The 24,671-nt window shown below is 35.3% G+C and overlaps 1 protein-coding gene across 1 annotated transcript in view; it reads right to left on the bottom strand.

Annotated features, from left to right (window-relative positions):
* UBE3C (ubiquitin protein ligase E3C) overlaps positions 1–24,671 on the bottom strand; it is an 80,470-nt gene that overhangs the window by 35,294 nt on the left and 20,505 nt on the right. Inside the window, exons 9-16 of the mRNA XM_009697834.1 lie at positions 24,453–24,607; positions 22,214–22,401; positions 14,745–14,831; positions 13,892–14,049; positions 13,091–13,323; positions 7,910–8,014; positions 6,735–6,822; positions 3,169–3,266 (exon numbers count right to left, since the gene is read on the bottom strand). Of these exons, the coding sequence (XP_009696136.1) occupies positions 3,169–3,266; positions 6,735–6,822; positions 7,910–8,014; positions 13,091–13,323; positions 13,892–14,049; positions 14,745–14,831; positions 22,214–22,401; positions 24,453–24,607 (1,112 nt within the window). The remainder of the gene's footprint in view (positions 1–3,168; positions 3,267–6,734; positions 6,823–7,909; positions 8,015–13,090; positions 13,324–13,891; positions 14,050–14,744; positions 14,832–22,213; positions 22,402–24,452; positions 24,608–24,671) is intronic.

Here is a 24,671-nt window from a genome sequence, read left to right as displayed (position 1 = left end):
GAGGGGCCCAAAACTGAACACAGTACTTGAGGTGTGGTCTCACCAGTGCCAAGTACAGGGGGACAATCACTGCCCTGGTCCTGCTGGCCACACTATTCCTGATACAAGCCAGGATGCCACTGGCCTTCTTGGCTACCTGGGCACACTGCTGGCTCATCTTCAGCCGGCTGTTTACCAGCACCCCCAGGTCTTTTTCTGCTGGGCTGCTTTCTAACCACTCTTCCGCCAGCCTATAACAATGCATGGGGTTTTTGTGGCCAAAGTGTAGGACCCAGCACTTGTTCTTGTTGAACCTCATGCCGTTGGTCTCAGCCCATCTATCCAGCCTGTCCAGGTCCCTCTATAGAGCCTTCCTACCCTCCAGTATAACGACACTCCCACCCAAGCTGGTGTCAACTGCAAATTTACTGAGGATGCCCTCAATCTCAATCCCCACATCCAGATCATCTATAAAGAAGTTCAACAGCACCAGCCCCAAAACTGAGCCTGGGGAACACAGATAGTGACCGGCCGCCAACTGGACTTGGCTCCGTTGACCACAACTCTCTGGGCTCGGCCATCCAGACAGCTTTTTTCCCATCGAAGAGTCCACTCATCTAAGCCATGAGCAGCCATCTTATGTAGGAGGATGCTGTGGGAGACCATGTCAAACGCTTTACTGAAGTCTAGATAGACTACATCCACAGCCTTTACAGGGATGTAATCTCCCAATAATATCACAGACTGCTTTCTTAATGAAGAAAACTAGGAGTCTCCACGGATGTTTAAAAACAACAAATTTTTCATGAAAGAGAAAAATCTGACAACAGCACAGAAAGCTACCGTAGGGTCTCAAATCTACTGTTTCCATGGACACACGTAGCTAGTGGAGAAGACACCCTCCAACCAGGAAGATTACAGTGTAGACAAAGCCAGATTCTCCCCTAAGGTACACAGGAGGAAGACAAGAGAAAATAGTCTTAAGCTGCAGAAAGAGAAATGCTAAGTGGACATAAAGAAAAAAATTCAAAATGAGAGTGATTAAGTATCAGAAGAGGTTACACGAAGAGTCTGTGAAATCTCCATCTTTGGAGATAGTCAAAACTCATCTGGACAGGTCCTTGTGCACCCTGATTCAACTCTGAAGTTATTCCTCGTACAAGGAAGGATGTGGACTAGAGTTCCTCCAGAGGTCCCTTCTGACCTAGATTTTTCTACAGTTCTACAGCATCAAGACACATAGCCACAGACACCTCCTTTTTACGTACATGGCATGAGAACATATTCACCACCACTCTCTTTCCTGAAGCATGGCTAGATATAGTTTATTAACTATTGCTACACAATACTAGGTGGAAAGAATCACTTGGAAGTGTATCTTACAGAAAAATTGTTCTTGATAGAGTCAGGACTCCTACATAATCCAATGTTCATGCATATGTTGGTCCTGAAATAAGAACCCTAATACATAACAGAAGCACCTGCAATTACTTCAGACTAACATATGGAAAAGTAAGCAACACTGACTGAAGTAGACACCATAGGAAGCAACACCATCATAGGCAAGCTGCTAAGAGTACAGCTTAAGTAAGCGACAACTAAGGCATTTGATATAAATTGGATTCATTACCTCCCACCAGTAAATATCAGATTGAAAGGTGTACACCAATGTGGCTTAAGGCTAAAGAGGATAACATCCCCTAGGGTCAGAAGGCTGAAGAGCCTACCATGAGACTGGAGTCAGTAATTGCTTGTTAGAGTATCTAGTATCTGGTAATTCAAGGTAAAAAAATCTCATGAAGAAGTCAGAAAATGAGAGGACACACGGAACAACCCACACATGGAAACAGCATTGAGCTGTATTACCACATTAAATCACAGCGTAATAGACGGCAGTTGGTTGAAAGCTGGGGGGAAGGAACCAAGACCACGATAAGGTATCTTCTTCCCTTACTGCAAGTTGTTTAGCAGGGGCAGTTGGAGATTCCAAAAGGATGTTGACTCTCACTATTACACAAAAAGGACCAGACTTGGTCAAAAAAGCAATATAAGAGGATCTCCTCTCTGAACTGTAAAAGTTCAGTCTGTACCTCTATCCTTCTCTCCAAGCTCTCATCCAATTTTTACTTCAGTTTTTGTGACAAAAACAAACAAGGTTTTATGAATTCCAGAAACTTAACATACGTACATCTCAACATAGCTTTAAGAAGTCCAGAGGTTGTAGACAGTGACTAAATTGTGACACAGAGATCCCTGCTTGTGGTAACTTCCAACTGTTTCCTTGTAACCCCAGTGCAATATTGCCATATGTTATCAAAACGTTTTGCTGGAATAACTGTTTCACAGAAGCCTGGAAAAAGCACTCCTTTTCTACCAAAGCTGTTGTGTTTTTTGACAAATACTGATTTACGTTCCCTATAGAATGATTCATCATTCCCTTGATAGTGTCTTGCAACTTAATGTTTCCAAGACAATTCAGGGAGCAGTTTTTAAGTAATTGATACTACTGACAACAAAAGCAGCTCAGAAAAAAAAATTGTGTGTAACAGAAGAATAGCTTTAAAAAAAATGTATGATGTAAACTGAAATCGGTGACAGAACTAACAATTACATATTTAAAATCTGGAAGACATTCGAAAACAAATCCAATAATACAAAAATCTTGCAAGTTTTAAACTACGTACTCTATTAACGTTCAGCCACTCAGCTATGAATGAAGAAATTTCATCTCCAGGCGTTATTTTCTCAAAATGGACATCCATTATCTCATTCTGAGTAAATCCAGCCACTGCACAAAAGTGTCCAGTCTTGACCTTGCAATGTGTTTACTACAGATACACAACTAGTTAATGCTCTGCTAACCACAAGAGGGTGCAATCATGTAGATCAATCATTTGAATCAGGACTGCAGTTTATTATAAACATACAACTGCTCTCATACATCCTGGAATACATGTTTCTAATTTTAATGCAATTACTATAAAGGGCAATATAACTAGTAAAAAAAGAGAAAAAGTATTTAACTTCAAATGTTCAGTTGCCACATGAGTACTGAAGAAAACCAGTATGGCCTGTCATATCCTTCTGCAGGCAAATGATCCAGTTTTTACTTAGCCAAGTGCTCTTTTTACACTTACTGAAAACAAAAAACTAAAAAACCAATTGCATATTAAATTAGAAATTAGGTACCTTTACTCTTTCTTCAAAAGGAACTACAAAAGGTAGCTCTGTCAAAATTGCAAGTTGTCGTTCTTCAGATACGGAAAGAGGTGCTGGTTCCAAACCCACTTAAAAGAGAAATAATAATTTTAAAAATTTTAGAAAGAGAATATTTTTTTAAAACAGTTTATTTTGTATCAAGTGATTCAATTTACTTAGTATAAAGATACATACATTGAAATAGTTTACTTACTAAACAGTCACACAAAGCCTCACCTTTCTACAAACTGAAAAGTAAGTAGTGAAAACACACTGAAAACAAAATGTGTATAAAATAACTACTCCTGTATTTTCTATTTTATTCAGAAGAAAAAAGTTATTTTCTTATTATTGACATTTTAATATTTCAATTAAGAAAAAATACATGATAGAAGACAAGAAGTTGTAAGTAATTAGAATTTTCATCACAGGGATAGACAATATTCCCATCCCAATTATCAAAGTAGTTTAAAGGTATTGTGCTTTCAACTACAACATTTACTTTCAATCAAATCATTTTAGGCATAAAAACTAAGAATTAAACAAAATCTAATGAAACCAACAGAAAGGTAACATTTATTTCAATAGGTTTTCTCTCCCATCAGGAAGGTCACAGTGATCACATTAAATCCTAGTCACTGCAGAAATAGTGAAAAGAACATCAAGAAATTGTATCAGGTGCTTAAGAAAAAAAGGTTAGAAAAGAATTCAATTCACAGTAACAGAGGGACTCCATCTTATGTGGTTCCCAAACTACCATGCAGCTCCTTTGAACCTTCTTATACCCACAGAGGGTGTTTTTAGGAAACATCTCGACTTTGGGTAATGCACAGTAGAAGTAACAATCCTGCTGTAACTTCATGGGAAGCAACTCAGTTGCTGAGCACATATCTGATTGTAAATTAATTAACAGCAGCAAAAAAAAAAAAAATCAGTAGTATTGCTCATTGACTAGACACCCAGCTTCAGATGACAGAGGAAAGAAAACCCACAACTCCCTAGTTGTTTTATTTTCATGTTTAATAACCACACTATTGAAAAAAGACTCCAGAATCTAGACTATTTATAGACCATATTACAAAATTGAAGTAAATGCTTCACTTTACTACCCAGTCTGGAAGTTTATGACAAGTTTCAATTTTCCCCTTTGGCTCCTACCTGTGGTGACTAGCATCTTGCTGCCCTTCTGCAACTGGACATCACTTCAATGCACTTTTTTTTTTTTTTTTTTTTTTAAACTCCTCAAAGCACTTTAAGTAGGGATATTTTAAGCACCAATTTAACATGACATGACCCAAAACATCACTATACTTGATGTATATTCATTTGGGGCAGGTTTCAACATTGCAAGCCTTTGGAATTTCTGATAAAATGCTTATCTGTGATTACCCTTCGTTTACTTAGTAAACATTTTTAATTAAAGTCAATGTATGCAGCCTATTAAGCTAACAGTTAAAAGCATTTTAAATAAAAAGTGCATGTACAGCAAAGGTAAACCACTACATGACTTCGATAGTTCAATTATTCCAGTCAATTAGTCAATTTTATCTGCATTTCTCCATCACAGCTTCTTTCTTTAAAGAGAAATATGGGATGGAGTCATCAATACACAGGGCATTTAGAACTCACAAGCCTGCTGTTTAAGTAAATGAAAAAGCACAAATAAACATGACCATATGTGATTCAGCAGTACTTTCATGCTAATTGGCTTTAACTCATATGGAGTCAAGAGGGATTAAACAAGTCATGTGCACATCGTTACCTGCTTGTTTTCATACATTCATGTTGACTGCACTTTTTTAGCCTGATTTTGCATGAAAATGAGGTTTACATGAACACAGTGTCATCTTTCCTCTCCATGTTGCCTCCAACACACTTTTTGAGCTAACCACTGAATTTTAACTTTGACAGAGAATAGGAGATTCAAAAATGCTAGGTTTTGTAAAAATTTTCAACTGGACAGAGAAGAGAAATTCCTTTAGTGACTTGATTACAGAAACAGCAAGGAGAGCTCAGTTATCTGCTCTGTTCAGTGTGTCAGCTTGTCTGACAGTCAAGCAGCAAAATGAGGGCATGTAGCTGCTCCACACCAACCACAGCACACGCATTCCTTATCCACCAACTACCCAGACGAAGGCAACTAATGAAACTGGTGTTATTATGGGAAGGAAGACAAGGGAGAGAGCTCAAGATACTGTATGAATGAGGGGAAGGAGACTAGGAGACTAGTAGCATGAGGGAGAATCTGGAAGTAATAAATGTGGAACAGGTCTGACAGTGGAGAACATCAAGACAGTATAGCTGTCAAGAGCCATTTAGGTCAATGGAAGGACAGGAATTACTGATGTAGAGTCCGTAAGGTATACAGGATACAGGCCTGTCAAAGCCTGGCAATTTTCACTAAACCACCTGCTTTTAAGATTTCATATTATCAATCACTTAGAATAGGCGACTTCCAAAAAAAAGAGAAACTAAACTGAAAAAATACTCGATTCAAAATTCTGAGGAGTACTTAGACTGGACCAACTAGTTGCTGTCTGGCAACTAGACTAATAAGGTAATCAAAGTAAACTTAAACCATCATAGCTATTCAAATAAAAAAAAACCACATTATAAGAAGTGCTTAGGTTTCAACCTTGGACAAAGCCCTTAATTCTCTACAACTCTACAGAAGCATTCAAAGGCTATGGTCTCTTCTAAATGATCTACTGTATCTGGCTAAGATACTCAAGCAGATTACATCATCTTGAAAGAGGGTACGGACTCTCACAGATGAATCATTTTGCTGCTTAAAGGCCTCATTTTTAATTCATTATTAAATCTTCACAAGTATTAGTGATCTAATGATTATTTTACTTGAGCATAGCACGGTAAAATTCTAGAATAGTGAAGGTACAAAGGTATGAAAAGCTGAAAGAAACAAACTGTCTACATGATTTGGCACAACTAAACTAGTGTAAATTTAGCCTAATTGCTAAGTTGGTCCATTTCTCTCATCTTTCTCTGCAAGTTCCATAAAGTCCAGCTATTTTGAGTAATTCAAGGGGTTAAGTTTCTGCCTTATCTGATTAGACACAATATTTATAAACAGTAATTAACACTTATCTTGGTGCCTAAAGCTTGTTTGTAACAGTTTAATATATAATAAAAAAGTTGGTTTATAGTATACATTAAAAGCAAAACCTCAATGCTTTACATCTTCTGCAAGTTTATCAATTTTGTATCTTATGCAACTGCCTTTTATACATATTAATATGTATATTTTTAACACGTATCATCTGTCCACCTCATCATTCCCCCTCATCAATGCCAGAAGAAGCTTAGGGAAACCTGTTGTACATTAAATATTCTAAAGATATACATGCACATGTGTATACAAATATACCTTTTTTTTTAATATCTGAAACAAAATTATGAAAAATTGCCTTGCTTTTGGTTGTCATTAAGACTTCTATACAAAATACTCAACTGAGCTCCATAAAAGGTAGATTCTGTTTGCATAAGGTAACCTGTTATTTTGACTTAGTAAAGCAACAATTGCATAGACAGTATCTTACCATCCAAAGTAGATTGCAACGGTCCTATTCTTCCCATTCTTCTGACTCTCCAGACATGTCTGGCGGATGGCACATACAGCTGCGTAACCTAATAAATTAACAGTATTTTACAGTTAAACATTATCTAATTACATATCACAATTTACTATTACACAGCGAATACATAAAATTGTCACATCCAAGACTGTGTCTGAATGTCTAAGTATCTTCATTTCTAATCGCTCCTCCTTATACTTGTGCTTTAAAGCTGAGCTGCAGAATTAACAATGTAATATAAAGTCCACGTATCATTTAAAAATACCATACAATGTTATATTAAATTTTGGTATTTAAGATACCAGAGAAGCTGAGTTTGAATTTTGAGATGTCAAATAAATTCTGTTTACTTTGTATTGAGTATCAGGTGAGTATCACAGTTTAAGACCACTACAACTTTCCCTAAGATATGCAGGCACTATTCCCTAAGAATTATAAAGAGACGTAACAGAGAAACGGAGATCTTAAACACAAGGCAAGCAAATATGCAATCATCAAAAATAAACAAAAGAGTTCACTCTTAACTATTCCGTGCAGTTAAGACATCTAATAGTGCAAGCTTGTCTATTTAAGGTGTAACTAGACTCTTAAGATCCAAGTTTTTGATGATTCCAAGGGTGTACTTGCACATTCATGAGTGTTTTCTTTTGCACACACACACTTTTTAATCTCAAACAATGTAATTTTTTTCAAAAGCTCTTAGGAAAAAAAAAAGCAATTTCTAGGTGAGGTAAGTAGAGAAAATACTGAATTTTCTTTTATTTTGGAAGAGAATTTTGAGGGCTTTTTTGTCACTATAGAGCAATTCTTTTATTTAGTATTTTTATTATAAAGAGTACTTAAAATAAAATGCAACAAAACGCTACTAGATTTTCAGTTCTCCTTTGCTATAAATGCAGATGACTTACACTGTTGCACTGTAGAGCAAATTCTACTTTATGGATTGGAAATATGATTTAACATAAAAGTTTCTTAAGAGATGCAAACTTTTACATTAGAGAAAAGCAGCATTACTCCAGGTTTTAAACCACACTAAAACTGTGCAACATCAACATCACCGATACTGTCAGGAATCAAACACTTTACCACTGAAACTTTGGCATCTGTAAGGCTATGTGGAAAAAGGATATTACTCTTACCTTATCTGCTTTAATGTTTTCTTGTTCTGAGAGCCAGTGATTTGGTGGGCAGAAATTTCTCCTTGTATCTCTAGATTTCAACATTTTCACTAAGTTTGTGATGACCTACATGTCAGAAATACATACATTCAATATACATTTAGCACTGTGAACAAAGTTGTATAATCCACAAGCAAAAACCTTAAAAAAAAAAATATTTCAGTAATGTATGAAATTGTTACTTATTTTTGACTTACAAAACTTGCACTTATACTTAGAATGCAAGTAAGTAGTAGTGGTTCACTTGTAAGTCGTCAAAAAAATTGGCTTATTAAAGTCTCATTCCCAAACCTAAGAACTAGGACTACCTAGGACTAGGTAATCCTAGGACCACCCTGCACACCGAAAAAGTTGTAGCCAGTTCAGGAAAGCCTAAACAAATCATTACCAGCACTAAATTACCCATTTAAGGAAAGTAACACCTGACCAGGTAATTTATACAATGGTCTTAATATAGATTTTGTTTTCTTTTTTGCTTACATAGGTTTTCAGAAATTAAACAAGTTGAATAGATGCATGTTTTAGAAGAGAGAGATACATAGCTATTCTTTACTACCTCTCATTCCAAAACTGAGATTCCAAACAATTTGGACAGTTTGCAGGTTTTCTTTGTCCACAAGGAAGAGTTGTCTTAAAATTCTGTGCATCATTTTTCAAGGAAAATGCTCCACAGAAGAATGGAACTTTTGCTTGCCATCTCAAGTAAAGGTCACATGTATCACTCCACACTAGGCAAATCTGAGGGAGCAACTAGTAAAAAATGGGTATTTCTGCCTATAGTCAATAAACTTAACTAACTAGCCAGCAGAAGATTTTGTGATGTGCTCCTCAATGGCCAAACCATACAAAAGCCAACATCAACCTCAGAAAGTAGAGAAGGAGAGGGCAGAAGCATTAAATTGGCAGCAAAAGTTACATCTCTGGAATACATGAAAGATTGACTACTTCTGGTTGCTCCATTAACAAACTAAAGCATTTCCAGCTAAAGGTGCCTGAGAGGAGTTGTAAGTATCTGCTGACAATATCACCCCACCAGACACTGAGGTGATTATCCATGTGAAAAAATAAATGCTGATATTTTTAAGGGTAAAGGTCTACACCTGAAAAGACACCACAGGCTCCTTTTCTTGTCAATGAATATCTTGTCAGTGTTTTCAAAGCTGGCTAGAGAAAAAAAAGATCATTTCATCCAGAAGCAGCTAACAATTTCACAAATGAACTGTACCCTCAAAGTTCTTGTCTTTATTAAAACAGATCCTAGTGTGACTAGCTCAGCTGTTTATACTGTGTAGGAAACCATACTGTAAGCTAGTTAAAGGATCCAAAATACAGATTCAGAAAGTAAAATCAATCCTGGGAAGAACGTAGCCCAAACATGCCCAAAAGCAGATTACAAGATAACCATTGCCAGAAAGAAGACAGTTATCAAGTGACCACCCTAAGACACACAAAAAGCATCTACAGTCCTAAAAATGTGTGTGTAGGGTGGTTGGTTGTAATTTTCACTTAACATGCACATATATACCGTATTATCATAATGTTATTTACAAGCTAAAATGTGTTAGGTAAAAGCCCTTTAGTGTGTTAAGTTAGTAAGTCCTTTTACAATAGAAAGTGTAAGTGTTTACCTGAAAACCACTTGGTAACAGTGTTTCAACAAATTTTTGCTTATCAGCTGAACCACAGTGCATGATGATGCTGTGCTGGTTTTGGCTTCAACCAACCACAAGCACATTAGCTTAAACCACTATGTTTAATTCATTTTTATTTACAAGGAATTCAAATGATGAAAGGTAATTCTGTCATTATTATAACCATAAAGTCAGAAAATGAGAAAACTGAATAGATAACCATTTTTCTTAGCCTTCCAATTCTGTTATGAAGATGTGCATAAACTAGTTATCATGGTCACTAGGGTGTCTTTGCAATTTTTATATTTTTCTTGGCAGTTTCTTCCAATCCAGAAGGAAAAAAAAAAAAAGTAGAGATATCAAGCTAACAACTAACAACTACTTCATCTCAAGCACAATTGTCATACTTGGTTGCATGCCTTCTCTTCAAAGCAGAACCAACTTAGTCCAACACTACATAAAACATAATTAAGTGGAATCAATAGAATACTAAATTACTAGCCTAAAAAGACATTATCACTGCTACAATGAACAGCCATCTGTTTTGCAACCTAGAACTACAGCACTTGAAAAATTAATAGAAAAACACATACACAAAGCTTTTTCTGAAGTAATGTTGCTAAAAGACAGTCTTAATGGGCAGGTGTCAAGAGTAACAAAGACTTTAATGGACCTTCTAAAGGATTCTGTGTCTAGATACTACACAAAAGACCTTTTAAGATCCACTTTGTAAAGTAAGGTCTTTATTCAAAACAGAACAAAGAATGCTATTAAGGGAACTGTCTGATTACACAGGAATTTTCATCACCTTGCCCTTATAAAATTCAGTGCGGGTTAGATGAGTCACTGAAGCTCTATGGTCCCATTACCATTATATGTAAGAGAAAAATTAAAAAAAAGGGGGGGGGGGATAAGAAAAAATTATCCACCTGAAGATCCTGCTAATAAAATATTTTACAAGTAGTTAAAGAATCCTTAAAGGAAGCTGAATAAAATTTCGTGAGCTTTGAGATCCTTCTACATAATGAATGGGTACCAAGAAGACTAGCAATCTAAACTCAGGACTCCTTTGTAAAATTTTTTACAAGTATGTATTTTATTGAAAGGAAAGACTCACTTCAATAAATAATATTAAAATGGGGATTTCTTTCCAATAAAGGACCAAGTGCAAGTAACATTCAAAACTAAAATTCAGCAAAATTAGCAACTTAATTTCACAGGATTAACTCAAGACAGTGAAATAATTCTCTTATTTGGCAAAATCATTTTCACATACTCATAACTTAAGTCCTCCTATGGAACCTGTAACAGTTGACTACACTATTCAATACTATATCAAGCCAAAAAAGGGGGATTCTGCTGAATAAAGATGTTTTCACATGTAAATCTTACAAAATACCTCCAATCTGTTATCAAATATGCACATCATTGCCAGCAGTCTCACTGTTTTCAGATCTACCGTCATCTTGCAGAATTAAAGCCTATATTTGTGTGCATATATACACACATACAAGAATGTCTTTCATTAGACACTAGTGGCATTGAAAATATGCAAAACAAGCATGAGAAATTAAAAGAAAAAAAACCAGAAATTAAAAGTATAGATGATAGAGAAGGAACATGCCTTTTTCTTTGCAGGCAGCTTGCAAAAGTATTATCAAAGATAAATCTCTCATATATCTGACAGTGTAAAAGAAACAAAAGTATTTTGTACTTATATTTATGATGAATTACTTAAGCTTTGTTTTAACGATTCGGAAGAAGATAGTGTTGCCTGCTTACTGGCAAGAAGCTATTTTGAAGCTGATCTCAGGAAAGACTCAGTGCTGTGTACAGCAGTCGTCTTGATGAGACAAACTTTAGCTATGTTGGATTTTTATCTGTAGCAATATGTTTCTGAAGGAGTAAACAAGGGGTGCTTTGTTATTAGCTACTTTTTAAGTTAGAACCAGAGCCTTTGAGATACTCTCAAGATTTACATTTGTAATGGAAGACAACCCTGGCTCCTGAAAATGGTAAGAGTACACCAAGTTTAGACAGTCCCACTACGAGTTTAATTCCTGACTGCCAAAGTAGGACAGAGTAACTCCGGATTTTACAGCCTTCTGAATGACAGCAAAATATGATCAAATTCACCTGAAACATAAGCAGCTTATAAAAAGATTAATATGACAAACTAAAGAGAAGAACTAGAAGATGGCATGATATAAACTGCATACATAAAAATACCCCTAGCATGCCATCCTTCTTAGAAAAATAGACATATTGGGGGTTTCACTTGTGACCTTTAAATCGAAAGTTTATTTGGCAATTTAAAGACAAGTAATTAAATTAAATTGTGCAAACATATATTAGATAAATCCATACAAATTACAGATTCAGTGGTGCATTAGGACTGTATTCAATGCAATCAAAACATTATCAGTTACTCTCACTGCTATTAATGCTTATGCTCATAAGTGAAATGTGTTGTAAAATCAGGCAGAATAGGCTGGATAGAGGCTATCTTAGACTTGTAGAATGAATAAGCATTCCTTAATTAGCCCATCAGGTTAAGTGCAAGCCTTAATGGGCCTTTCCTAAAGTCTAGCATGACATCTTTCTCCAAACATGGCCAAGAAGAAAGTTCCATTAGCAATATTAATACAAGCTTAGTTGATCATTTTCATTCAATTAACTTCTTTCAATTAAATAGATAGCTTGACAAAAGCAGTGATAAAAGACCTGAAGGGACAGCTGATGACTCGAACTGAACATTAGTGTGCGAGAGGTCGCCAGTATTAAACAGACTGTAAATCTAGCATTCAATTTGGAAAATGCATTTCTTCTGCTCTCACTTCTTTAATGAGCAATTTTAGCTGACTAGATGTGTTTGCTGCAGAATTTTCATGACAAGTCAAGCACTCCTTTTTTTCGGCAACAGTTATATTAGGTTTTTTTCTGCCAACGTTTTCAGCTTCTCTTAACTCATGTCTTAGGTAGGATGCCATGGATAAAACTAGCAGAAGTACATTGGTAGATATCCAGAAAGAACATACATTAAGTTTACATTTGCTAAGCCAGATTCACCATCCCGTTCATATTCCAGCAAACCCAAAAGGAGCAGTATCAACAAATTTTTGTAGAACACCAAAAAAACCAATACAGCACGGTACCAATTTAGTGAAGTCTCTAATACAGAAGTACTTAAGGAATCATACGATTCGGTTAGAATTTCACACCTACAAGAAGTTATAATGATATTATTAAGTACCGTGCTGAACGGGAGTCCAATTTAAAACCTATATTCTACACAGTAAATTTTTTATAAGCAGGATAAGCAAGAAAATTAAATTAACAGTTGCCAGAAGCAAAACAAATTTAGTTATCAGAATTTAATTACTCAAAGTTTAGCATATACGCCAAAAAGCAACCTTTCCAAATCCATATTACTTGTAACAACTCTGTTAAAAGTATAGAGAAAAAAATGAAAACTTTATTCAAATATGTTCTGAAAATTGACACAATTTACCTTGAATAACTGAATCCACCGTTTTTGTTCTGTCTGTATACATTGCTGCATTTCTGTATTTTTTGTTACTCCGACACTTCTAAATGCTGCAATGTATTCCTCACGAACCTCTGGTTTTGTTTCTGGATAAGCCAACTTTATGATTCCTAAACATGCATCTCGAAGGCAGCGTGATAATATTACAAGCTCTTCTAGTGTAAAAGGCATCATTGATGATTGTCTTTGACCTACAACTATATAAAACACAAGTTTAAGTTTCCTTAAACAACTTTTTCTTAATCATTTTGTTATTAAAAAAACCACTTATTTCATCAGAACTTTAATAATCACAAACAAAATCTAAAGGCAGAGAAAAGAAACATCATCCAAAAAGAGAACGAGTATACATTTATAAAGGCGATCAGGTCTTGTAACTGTTTATAGTCACAATGACTTTAACTACAATATTCTTATTCTCTTTTGTGATTCCAGCTACGTTAAATTTTCACATTAGACTACAGGTTCAGTCCAGAACAACTTCATTCTCTTCACGTATTAAAAATTATCATGATTAAGAACTTGCATATCAGACCCTGTAAAGCTACGGTTCCCAAGGTGCAGACCATCATTTTTTTTCCTCTTTTTTCTAAATGTAATCACCATGAAAGAGCCACCTGACAGCTGAGTGCTCAAGGGACCATCAGCAAGTCAGCGCAGAAGAGCCCTTCTCACAGATGTCAGCAAATCATTGCCCAGGGAACTCTGTAGCCTTACACAAAAACATTTTGCAAAGCACTGCTATTTAGTATGCTTGATACTCACCTTCTATCGGATCACCAAAGAATTCATTATCATGAATAGAAATAAGTGAATGACTGAACAAAGAACTAAAAAGGTAGAAGAGAGGGATAATTCGACTAGAGTCTTCTAAAGACATTGGAGAGCCTCTTGAAATCACTTGAAGGAGTGGCACCATAGACCTTAAAATATAAAATACAAATTAAAGAGATGGTAAGTTAAATACTCTTTTTAAAGTATTAACTTCAGCATTCCAGTAAAAATATTTAGTAGTAGTTCCTACAGCAAAATAAGGATGGTGCTCTCAGTGAAATAATTAGTATTTCCCATTCCTGCAAAATAACGTTACTCTGTAAGTTCCTGTCACTATAGTATCGCAGTATCTTCATGATCTATAAACTCTGTCATTAACTATTACAGACTGCAGATACTTTCTGGTTTAGAATAGAGACATGAAGCAAAGAGTAACTAATCTGCACGTCAGCACACAACAAATCTGCAGGTCCAGTGTTTCAGTTCCTAGGAATATGCTTCAGCCACCATCGATTTCTGGACTAGTCAAAGTAAATGAGATAAAACTCATATACGTGGGGTGAAGTACTTGGAGTTTTGGTGTTTGCTATACTGATGTTAGGAAGTAGTCCGAAAACTACAAAACATCCACTTCATTACAAATAAATATTTTATTTATTTACAACTGTCCAATTTCCAAGATTTTGCTCAGTTTCATAAAATCACAGGAGCTAAATAAGCATTACAATTTTGTTTTTAATTATCTTCCATGAGCACTGTCATACCACTAATTGTCTCATTCTCATTTCACCAGATATGCTCTATTTTAACAAAGACTCAGTTTCGGAAAAGGCATAATACGTACCCTGTAATCATTCGTGTGGTCATTGAAGATATCAAATACCAAAGATGCCTCAGGAATCTGGCATTAAAGGCTAAACTATAAAGAAGCCTGCAAGAGGAAGTTCAAATAAATTGTGTCTTCCAAAACACTGTATTCACAAAACATAATGCTTCTGTAAGAACTTTTCTGTCAAGCATTTCTCATACATTAACAATTTAAATTCATTTTTTTCAAGATGGAGGTTCTTATTCTAATCAAATCTGGTGAAGGCCTCAAAAGCTGAAAAACAAGCATATAAATCCTTATATCTAAAATACACAGTTTTCATTAACTCAGCAACAAACCACATAATATAAAACAAAGTTTGCGGTATTCCACAGAATTAAACACACATTAATAAAAATAACATACACTCCTGAGTTATTTATCTGCAAATTGTTTAAATTCTAATATAGAAAATCACACCAACTAGTTAACAGGTCACTTCCATGGTTCTTCTGACATTAACAAATGTACCAATTTTTGTGAAAAGTAGATTAAAATACCTTGGAGTTAATTTATGCTAGAAGCAACTCTTGATTTAAAATTACATAGCAATTTTACTGCTATATTCTGCATAGCAGATATAACAACATCAATGGAACAATGTCTGTCAGGACAGCTACTCATACACATACACTAATCCATCTGTAGACACAAAATGGTTTACACACCTGTAAAAGTAAGTGTGTATGTTCACAAGTCAGTTGTATTCAGGACTGACTTTAACCTTATTATTTCAGACAAGATTATGGCATGATAAACTTTTTACAGAAATGAGAAATCAAAAGCTTCCTGGAATCAAAAAGCCTCCCCCAGCCTACTTTTTCCCCTGCAGGAAGCAACAAACGTAACAAACATAATTTGAAACAATTAACGTCTTCTATGAAACCAAAGAGGATTTGACTAACTGTCATTTTTCAGATACTGAAGAACTATATTCAGTTAGCTATCCTAAATGCTACTTTCCTAGGGCTCCTAACTACTATTAGAATAAATAAGGTAAAACAGATATTCAGGTCCACATCTCCTCTCAGAGGTCACTAGCCTTATACTATCAAAATTCCCTGTATCCATGCATGCATACAAAAGGTAGGAGGCTGGGAAAAGGGAGCAGAGAAGGTAGACTAGCTGCTGCCTGAAAAAAACCAATATTTATTACGCACCATATGGATAAATTAAAATTTGCCAGATGGCAAAAGAAAAGGAAGCACACATTTCATTAAAGAAAAATGGAAAATACCAGTAAACACTTAAAAACATTTCAGAATGGTTTAAGCAGCAATTCATTTAAAGACATTAAAACAAAAAAATCCCCACAAGAAAACCTACACACTCACTCACAAAAAAATACTGCACAGTGCCATATGCCTTTGGAACCTCGCTTAGCGGCTGCTGAAGCCCTGCAGGCTCTTTTTGCTGCCTCCGCTGAAGTACAGCCTCTCCCATGCATCCACACAGGTAGTCCCTTCTTCAGGCTCTCAATTCACCTGCATTCACCAAAAGCCAGTCGCACAGACAAGGAACTGTGCGAGGCTGAATTAGCATGGGGAAGGGCAGAACTCTTCACTAAACAGAAAGGGTAGAGTTTCACAGGTACGGGGAGTTCTGGAAATAGAATGGGGCATGCAGAAGAAGGGAAGATGAAATACAAGCAACCTCGGGTCTGCAGTGCATCTTTACTGTAATACCACCCCTCTTGTTTCAAAAACTTTAAGTACATAGATCAGTACCTTTAAAAAGAGTGGAGAGCTTCATATATTCCAGGGAAGTTGCATGTTCATGATCATTACTAAGTTCAAGTCAAATCTGAAACAACTGCAGCTAATGCCAGTTTAAGATAAGTTTTATTGTAAAATTTCTACTTTAAATATGTGGAATCTTTGAAAAAAAATCAGCCTATATTTGATACATGGGAATTTTACTTCCTTCTAAAGTCATACTATTTTGACATTTGGGTGGAAATTATGCATTATCACGTAAGGAAGGGCTTATTATATCTAGCTAATTTAGAATAAGGATTTGTATTTTAATGTTAAAATATCTGAATGATAGCTCAGATGTCTTGGTTTCTGAAATTAGAAATTTACTTAGTGACCTCCAGATTTCAGCCTCATATTGGAAATGAAAAGTAATTTGGCACAGTGCCATTAGGTCTCATAGGACTTCCAAGTAAAAATTTGTTAATTTTACAATCATCTCTGGAAATTATGTAATAGTTTTAGCAGAAATGAACAAACATTATGGACACTGAACCTATCATAATGTAATTCATGTTTTCATTCTAGCAATATTCAGCAATAATGAAGGGGAAAAAAGGACAAACCTTAAGAGCTTATAATAATAACCTTTGTCTAAGTTTTAGCCATTTTTATTCCATATCCATGATTCAGCCAGTGAATTGTAGCAACTGCTACATTTCATGGCCCAATTCCAGAAATGCTGAACATATTCAACTTTCACATTTCCCGTCCCTGAAAATCTGGTTAAATACAAAAGTGCAAATTCAGTAGAAGATGTTATGATACAGCCTATTTTGTCAATATGAAATTGAAGCAGATGAATTCATCAATTCTAAAGTTTCCGTACTGTTACCAGAAAATAAACATGAAACTGCAAACTAAACACAGAAGGGTGAACTAGGCCTTGAGTTACAAAAATTTTATATCACTATATTCACCTGAAATATAATCCACTGCAAAAGGAACAACAGCAGAAACAACCTACTACCCTCTCTCTCTAAGTACAGAGATTAGCTTTCAAAGTAGAAGATAACAATTGTAACAAGAAAACCGCAGTGCAAGGATGGCCTTGAAAAGCCATGTCTCTACAAAAGTTCAAGAAATTTGCTGTACTAAAAAGTTCCGAAATTTTTGCCTTCAAATTGGAAAAACACATGGAAAAGGCTAAAAAATTTAAATTAAAAAATTAAAAAGTAAAAATTAAAACTTTTGAGAATTAAAATAGGTCAAAATCTACCTCATTTGGTCTTTTTCTTTGGCAGAGAAAATATGTTCATCTGCTAAAAAAACCGCATTTCCAGATAGAACTACATTAAAATGACAGGGAGCAAGATAATAATTCCTGATAAACTGCAGAACATTACAGGGATAGCGTATATACCCTAAAAACAAAGCATCATCAACCCACAAAGTTTAGAGATCAGTTAATGTAAAGTTTGAGTGCCCATACAATCTTTATCACTTTTTCCTTTAAAGAAAAACCCAGACACACCAACACTAGGAATCAAAAAGATTAGACATTATGTCTTTTTATTAAATTTTTATAATCTGACTCAGGGGTTTCATTTTCAATATTTGTACTATTCTAAAATCAACTAAGCAGCTAAAGTGTGAACCCTGGTTTTTCAGTCCTCCCATCTGGTGGTTCCACATTTTCTTCAAAATCTCATTGCATACCACCAATTTCTTTATTATGAGTTCATTATACATGGTTTTCTATAATGGATTCATTAACAGATTTTCTGTGAAGTTCAATATTCAGATTTAGCACTGTAGTTTGGGAGAAGAACCATTTTGCTACTACTAGAAAGGATAAGATTCTTTCAAGTGGGAAAATGCACACTGTCTCAGCCACAGGCTATGATAGAGTTAAATTCACTCCAGTGATTTCTGTTAAGTATCTATTTTAATCATACCAAATTAAATTATCTGCTCCCGAAAGTAAGTACATAACGATCATTTATTTAGAACCTTGTTTCTCTCTGTAGGTATCTAATTGTCCACAAAGGCCACATGATTTATGTGTACTTGCTAGAACAGTATTTTGGGCACCTCTGGTTTAAAAAAAGCGTCAAATTCCTCCTGCGCAATGGGACAGATTAAATGACCCATTAAGCTTAATTTAGCTGAGGCACCACTACAAGTTAATTAGTTAAAGGCAAGATTTTCAGTCTAGGTCATAAATTGGGCCCAGTTTCCCACTGAGACCATTTAAGTTAATGAAGAGAATACACTAGAATGAGAGGAGCTCATACAGTCCGTGAAAGGTCACTGCTGCCAGGGCAGCGGATTTTGACACTTCAGAACTGCAAGGTGTCACAGGTACGAGACGGCACGCAAAGCCATCATTAAACGAACTATACCACTCTTTAGGCTGCTTTATGCTTCTGCCTCTATATTGGACCAATAATGTAACACGAAGTTTTAAAAAAAAAAAAAGTAAAAATTTCACATAGAATGATTCTGGTTTTAAGAAAAACACAACAGTGTAAGAACTTTCCTTGAAGAATTATTAAAATAGCCTCATGTAAAGTCTAAGTATCTTCAGCATATGTATGAAGACAGGCTGCTCATATTACACCAGAATGTCAGTTTTCCAAATAATTTTCAATCACAGGTTAAGATTAGCAATGTTATGTTACTTAAAGAGTAGTAATGTACGGTGACTATGAAACCGTTAAACCAAGATTAGCAATCACTCTGGGGCACTGATCAGAGAGCTGATAGCAACGGAAGTCCCAATACAAGCACACTTTCCGTCACACTCTAATATTAAGCCGTAGTGATGACTTGAAGTCTATGGTATTAAATTATGCCCCTAAATATTTTGCAGAAACAGAATGTATTAGTTATTTAAAGTATAGTTCTGATGAACAAAAGTCTTGCAAATCTCTTTATAATGAGAACCACACTCCAAGACTCAAGTTTTCTTTTTTTTTTTTTAAAAGTAACTGTATTCAATAGTATGTATCAACTTTACAGTCAAAAGATGAAAGCCCTGCCCCTCTGAAAACAAGTACAATTCCCAATGACTTCATTACAATCAGGATTTTATTCTACATCTCTTATCTGGCATACCGCACACTAGCTACAGTTAGGTTTGCCCTGTCTTATGGTCTTTTCCTTTAACTGGGTTTGATTACATCTTTCCAGAACTTATTCAGAATTTATCAAAATTTCTAACGACTAACCCAAAGCAACATGCTTTTCCAGTAATCCACCTTTGGATCCCACCACTCTCTCTAGAGAATCAGAAAGAAACTTTAGAGGCTAGCTCCTTCTGTTCAAAACTACATTGTACTTTTGGGTATTTTATTCTGTTCTCTCTTGGTCTCTGTTGCAAAACCAAAGAAACTACGGAGCTAATGCAGCAACACCAACATTCCTAACACCATGCAACATCAGCAGCAGCCAAATCAAAGATGTACTGAGAAGCTACAAGAAGCAAAAACATTCAGCTTTAATGGAGTGACATAAGTCTAGACTATGAATTTCTTGTCTTTTTGCAAGAAGGAAAAAAGCCTCAGAACTACTAAAACAATACAGAGATATTCGTTGTTTCCTCTCTTCCAAAGCCTGTGTTAACTTTAGCCTAATTTTCTTTAGTTATTGAAAAGTTGTTTTCAGTTATTACTCTCTTTATTTAGCATCCCACTTTGCAGATTTGCAGCCTGTATGTTTTTATCATTATTGTTTATTACCATTGTAAATGTTGTTAAGTGAAGTCTTTGTAACAACCTTTTCTGTCTTTGAAACCATTTGACCCAGTATGTTTCCAAAAGAGCATTTTTGAGCTCTTAGAATATATTAAAAATAATTTCCAATACATTATTTCTGCTTAACTATTTTTACATTGTTTAATTAAATAGACACACTTTAGACTGAATATTAAGTAATTTAAAAGTTAGTTTCAAAACAAGTGAAGTATCTTTCAAAAGACTATCATTAAATTTGACAAAATCATTTGGGCAATAAAAAAAAAATCAGGCAATTAAAAAAGTGGAAATTAATGACCAAAAAAATCTTCTAATTGTCTTTTGAAATGGCACAATGTTTACTACCTTTAAAACAAGCACAAAATGTCCTTTGAAAAACACTCAAAAATAACATTTAGAATAGCTGCTTGGTAATTTAAGTCAGGCCTAAAATGCACTGAGAATAGGACAAAAGATTGACACCTCCTGACACGATGATGCCTGGCAAACCAAACATACATGATTTACTTGGAAGTCCGAATTAGTGATTAAATGTCTACCTTAATTTACCAAATACCTATACGAATTTACTTCACTTTGACCATGAAAGTAATTCCACTGGTATTATTGACACAAATCTTCGTATCTTTACTACTTATTTCCAAAATTGGTACATTCAACTATTTCAGACCTATTCAAGAGTTAAAATTTGTAAATTGCTTTCTGTTGTAAGATATTGAGCAGAACTTTCGTAACTCCTGAATTTATCCAATGTGTAACTAGCTTGTTATCACAAATAATTGCAAAGACTTAATATGGCTTCTCAGAGGAAATAGATGCCATACTTGTACAATTAAAGTTCTGTGTGACTTCTTTATTCATTAAACACCCCCTTCCACACAGCTCACCAGCAAACCTCAAGTCAAAGCAGTGATGCATTTAAACTCAGTAATTACTATCCAAGGGAATGTACTACTTGCAACAATAAAGCAGGCATACTAATTCAACTGCTGCTATGATCTTCAGGTCTCACATCCTGCTCTAATGCAATTAGTCTACAAAGAACTAATTACCCTAATCGAGCAATCACAGTTTCACTGACATCTTACTTCCTCTAACAGCTATAAACACCATTGGGCAAAGATAGCACCTAATTAGTTTTCTGTATCACTGTTTACAATGCAGTTTGAATTGATTATGTTTACAACATTCCCTAAATACTTACTTTACTACCAGCAACTACATACTTATTCAAAACTACTTGCACCAGAACAATGTTAATACTTATAGGTCTTAGTCTGATAACAAAAAGGTCAAAAATCTTCTTCCATTGCTAACAGACATTTGTGGGTTGCAGTTTTTGTAGAAGAATGCTGTACAAATGAACAAGTCTTTTATCTCCATCTCAGATGCCAAAGCCCTCCCCAAACAACAGTGATTTTCAATAGTTTGGAATCGTTTTAATTTGTAGCAAGATAGATTTTGGCTATATATTAAAGAGGGCAGAGAACAAGTTCGTTTCAGTGCTCAGCTAGCTAGACAGACTGTCGAATCTGTATCACTGAAAGTTTTAAAAACAAGCTAAACAAACTTCTGCTAGAATGACATTTAATGCTGCCTCTGAGCAAGGGGATGGATAAACTCCTTTCAAGAACCTTTGTAATCCCTATTTGTGAGTGATATTCTGATGACAAACACTACCTGTTCCATAGTCCTCAATGTGGTGATGGAATACTAACTTATTTGCAACTCACTACACAAACCAAGAGCTTACACTTCTGGATTCAGTGATTACTCCAGAGACAGCATAACGAACAAGAAGAAAAATAAGAAACATAAAGAGAACCTACTCTTTGGTTTGCCTGGAATTACTATTTAAATTCTGAAATTCTTATTTATTTCACCTGATCATAAAACACACAAAAAAAACCCCACAGGGTATTTAAAACAAGTCTATCTAATAAAACCAATTTTAGATGTACTACAGTTCAACATCACTATTACTTATACTTGCCTGACTTTTGGCACCATCATTCGGTGTTGTACCATTAGCGTGTGGCAGATTGATGCCATCAGGGTAAAGACTTCTTCACTAGCTGAATCTCTCCAAACCATATTCAGTAGAGTGTTTGTTTGCTGCTTTGTATCCAATTTCTTTAGACACTCCTCAGTTATGTACTGAACTGATATTCTCCCATCACCCTACAAACATATCAAACAAAAATTTGCTTTAAGTCTTTTTAATGATCAAGTATCCTCTTTTTTAAAAAAACTTCAGAATTTTACTAGAACATAAAGCTTTCTTGAACAGTAATTAAAATGTAAGTACATATCTATATCCTAGTAGCATTCTTAAAAGTATCAGACCCAAGAGCCAACTTAAATCCCTGGGTAGGCAACTGTTGGGTTGTGGTCTCGATCTTTTCACTTAGGCCACTGGTAAAGAGTCCTTTAACACAAGCATGTTCTGCAACACTTGGATACAATAAGGCAAGATCGTCTACTGGCATAAAATACGTGAATAGTCATCTCTTCCCCACTGACATCAGCCAGCATTGGACATGAAATCCAGAAATTAATGTCTACTGTAAGTTTCTTTACAAACAGTATTTTCATATACATAATCCATGGGTTAACAAACAACAAAAAACTTCAGGGTGGCTAACACACATGCTTGGGTAGTACCAGAAGCGTATGAAGAGGAATGCTTTCCCTTGGCATAGAACTGAGTGGAGCTCAACCTTTTCTTTTCCTTATTTCCTCTCTTTATCTTGCCCCCAAGACAGTAAAGCAGTCTGGCTCGCTGAAGGACACAAGTTATCCAATTATGAATTTTTAAGAAAGACTGGTTCCCCACCCACCCCATCCCCGTATTTTTTTTGTAAGACAGGCATGCATGAGAATATGGAATTTATAAAAAAAACCTCACACGAAAAACATATTGCAATAAATAGTATCATGTATTAAAGCCTCCTCAGAGCAGATCTTCTCTAGTTGACAAATTACTGTAAGTTACCTGTGAACAGAAATTTATGCTTTGTTTTTACCTAATCATCTCTTCAATATCACCAATACCTCCAAGCCACAAGTAGAATCTGCCAATATTTACATCACATACCATGTGTGCGCGTCTGGCAATTAAGTATTTAATTCACACTATCTTGGTAAAGATTTGGGGGTAACAGCAACACACTGCATCTAAAAATGCACAAGTAAAAGGCTGCATATATTCCCCAGCAGTATGGTTCTTTGTAAGAGATTACTCTCAGTATCAAGGTCTTTAAAATGATGCACCTTTCAGGAATGTACATCACCTTACATGAAATGTAAGTAGGATTATAGGAACAGTATTCCTTAGAAGAGCTAGTATGCTTTTGCTTTCAGTCCTTAACCAGGAGAATGCTAGGAAGCCCTAGAATGCCTAAGAGACAGAAATCTAGAATTCCTAGCTCAGTGTGGGGAGGCAAAATAATCTATGAGATTTTTTTTTTTTAATGAACCCTAAATATGATGAAATTCCACACATTCCACAAGGAAAGACTGCACAATGCCCAAGTCCTTTGAATGGTAGTGTCTTTTGAGAGATTATACAAAAGCCAGTAAGAAACTGTTGAATTTACGACTCTCCAACTTTGGTTTTTCAAAGCCATGATCCAATTGTTAGGAGCTTAAAGTTAGCATGGATTCATTTTACTGGTGGAAGTTTAAACTATAGTGAAAAGTTCTAATTATAATACAGTCTCTATATGTTATGACAGAAAGCAGCGTTCCCCCTTTGAGTGCTTTCAAGGTATTGGATAAATTTAAATACAGAGCTAATTCTACAGGGTAAAGATTGTAGTTGAACTTGTAATATTTCCATGAGAAAAAAAAAATGAAAATACTAAGTTGGAAGATCAGATATCTGGTTTCATGATATCTTAGCATCATCATGGACTTAAAGAATACAGAGTAATACAGTCTCTGTAAAATACAAATTTAAAGAAGAGAAGTTTAAACTTTCTTTGTTAAATAAAAGCTCTGTCCTTCAGCGGACACTCTACCTGCACTTTAAGATTTCTCATTACAGTAAGGGTTCTGTTTTTAATGTAAGCAACCAGTTCCATCTGCTTATGGTGAGCAGCCATCTATTCTGAAGAAGTAAACATGCTCCTTTCTACACATAGCTACGAAAATACTGGACTTGCAGTGATTTGTCTATATTTGCTGCTGCCGTAATACAAATTCATGCAAAGAAATTCTGTACTGCTTACTGGTGTAGTTGTCGTTTTACTGATCTCTTCATCCTCATCTTCAGAATCACTGTTTGCATCTTGACAGTTTGTACCAGTAGCAGACACAGGCAGCTGAGAGAGAAAAGTTTGGAGTACCCTCAAATACACAAGAAGTCCTTCCTCTGAAAGGGATCCTATAGTGCATACATTGAAATAGAAGATTGTTAGCCAGATCACACTGTACTATAAAATATATTT

Source organism: Cariama cristata, unplaced genomic scaffold, assembly GCF_000690535.1.
Source record: "Cariama cristata isolate BGI_N322 unplaced genomic scaffold, ASM69053v1 scaffold15253, whole genome shotgun sequence".
Lineage (NCBI taxonomy): Eukaryota > Metazoa > Chordata > Aves > Cariamiformes > Cariamidae > Cariama > Cariama cristata.
This window is presented reverse-complemented; position numbering and strand designations above follow the sequence as displayed.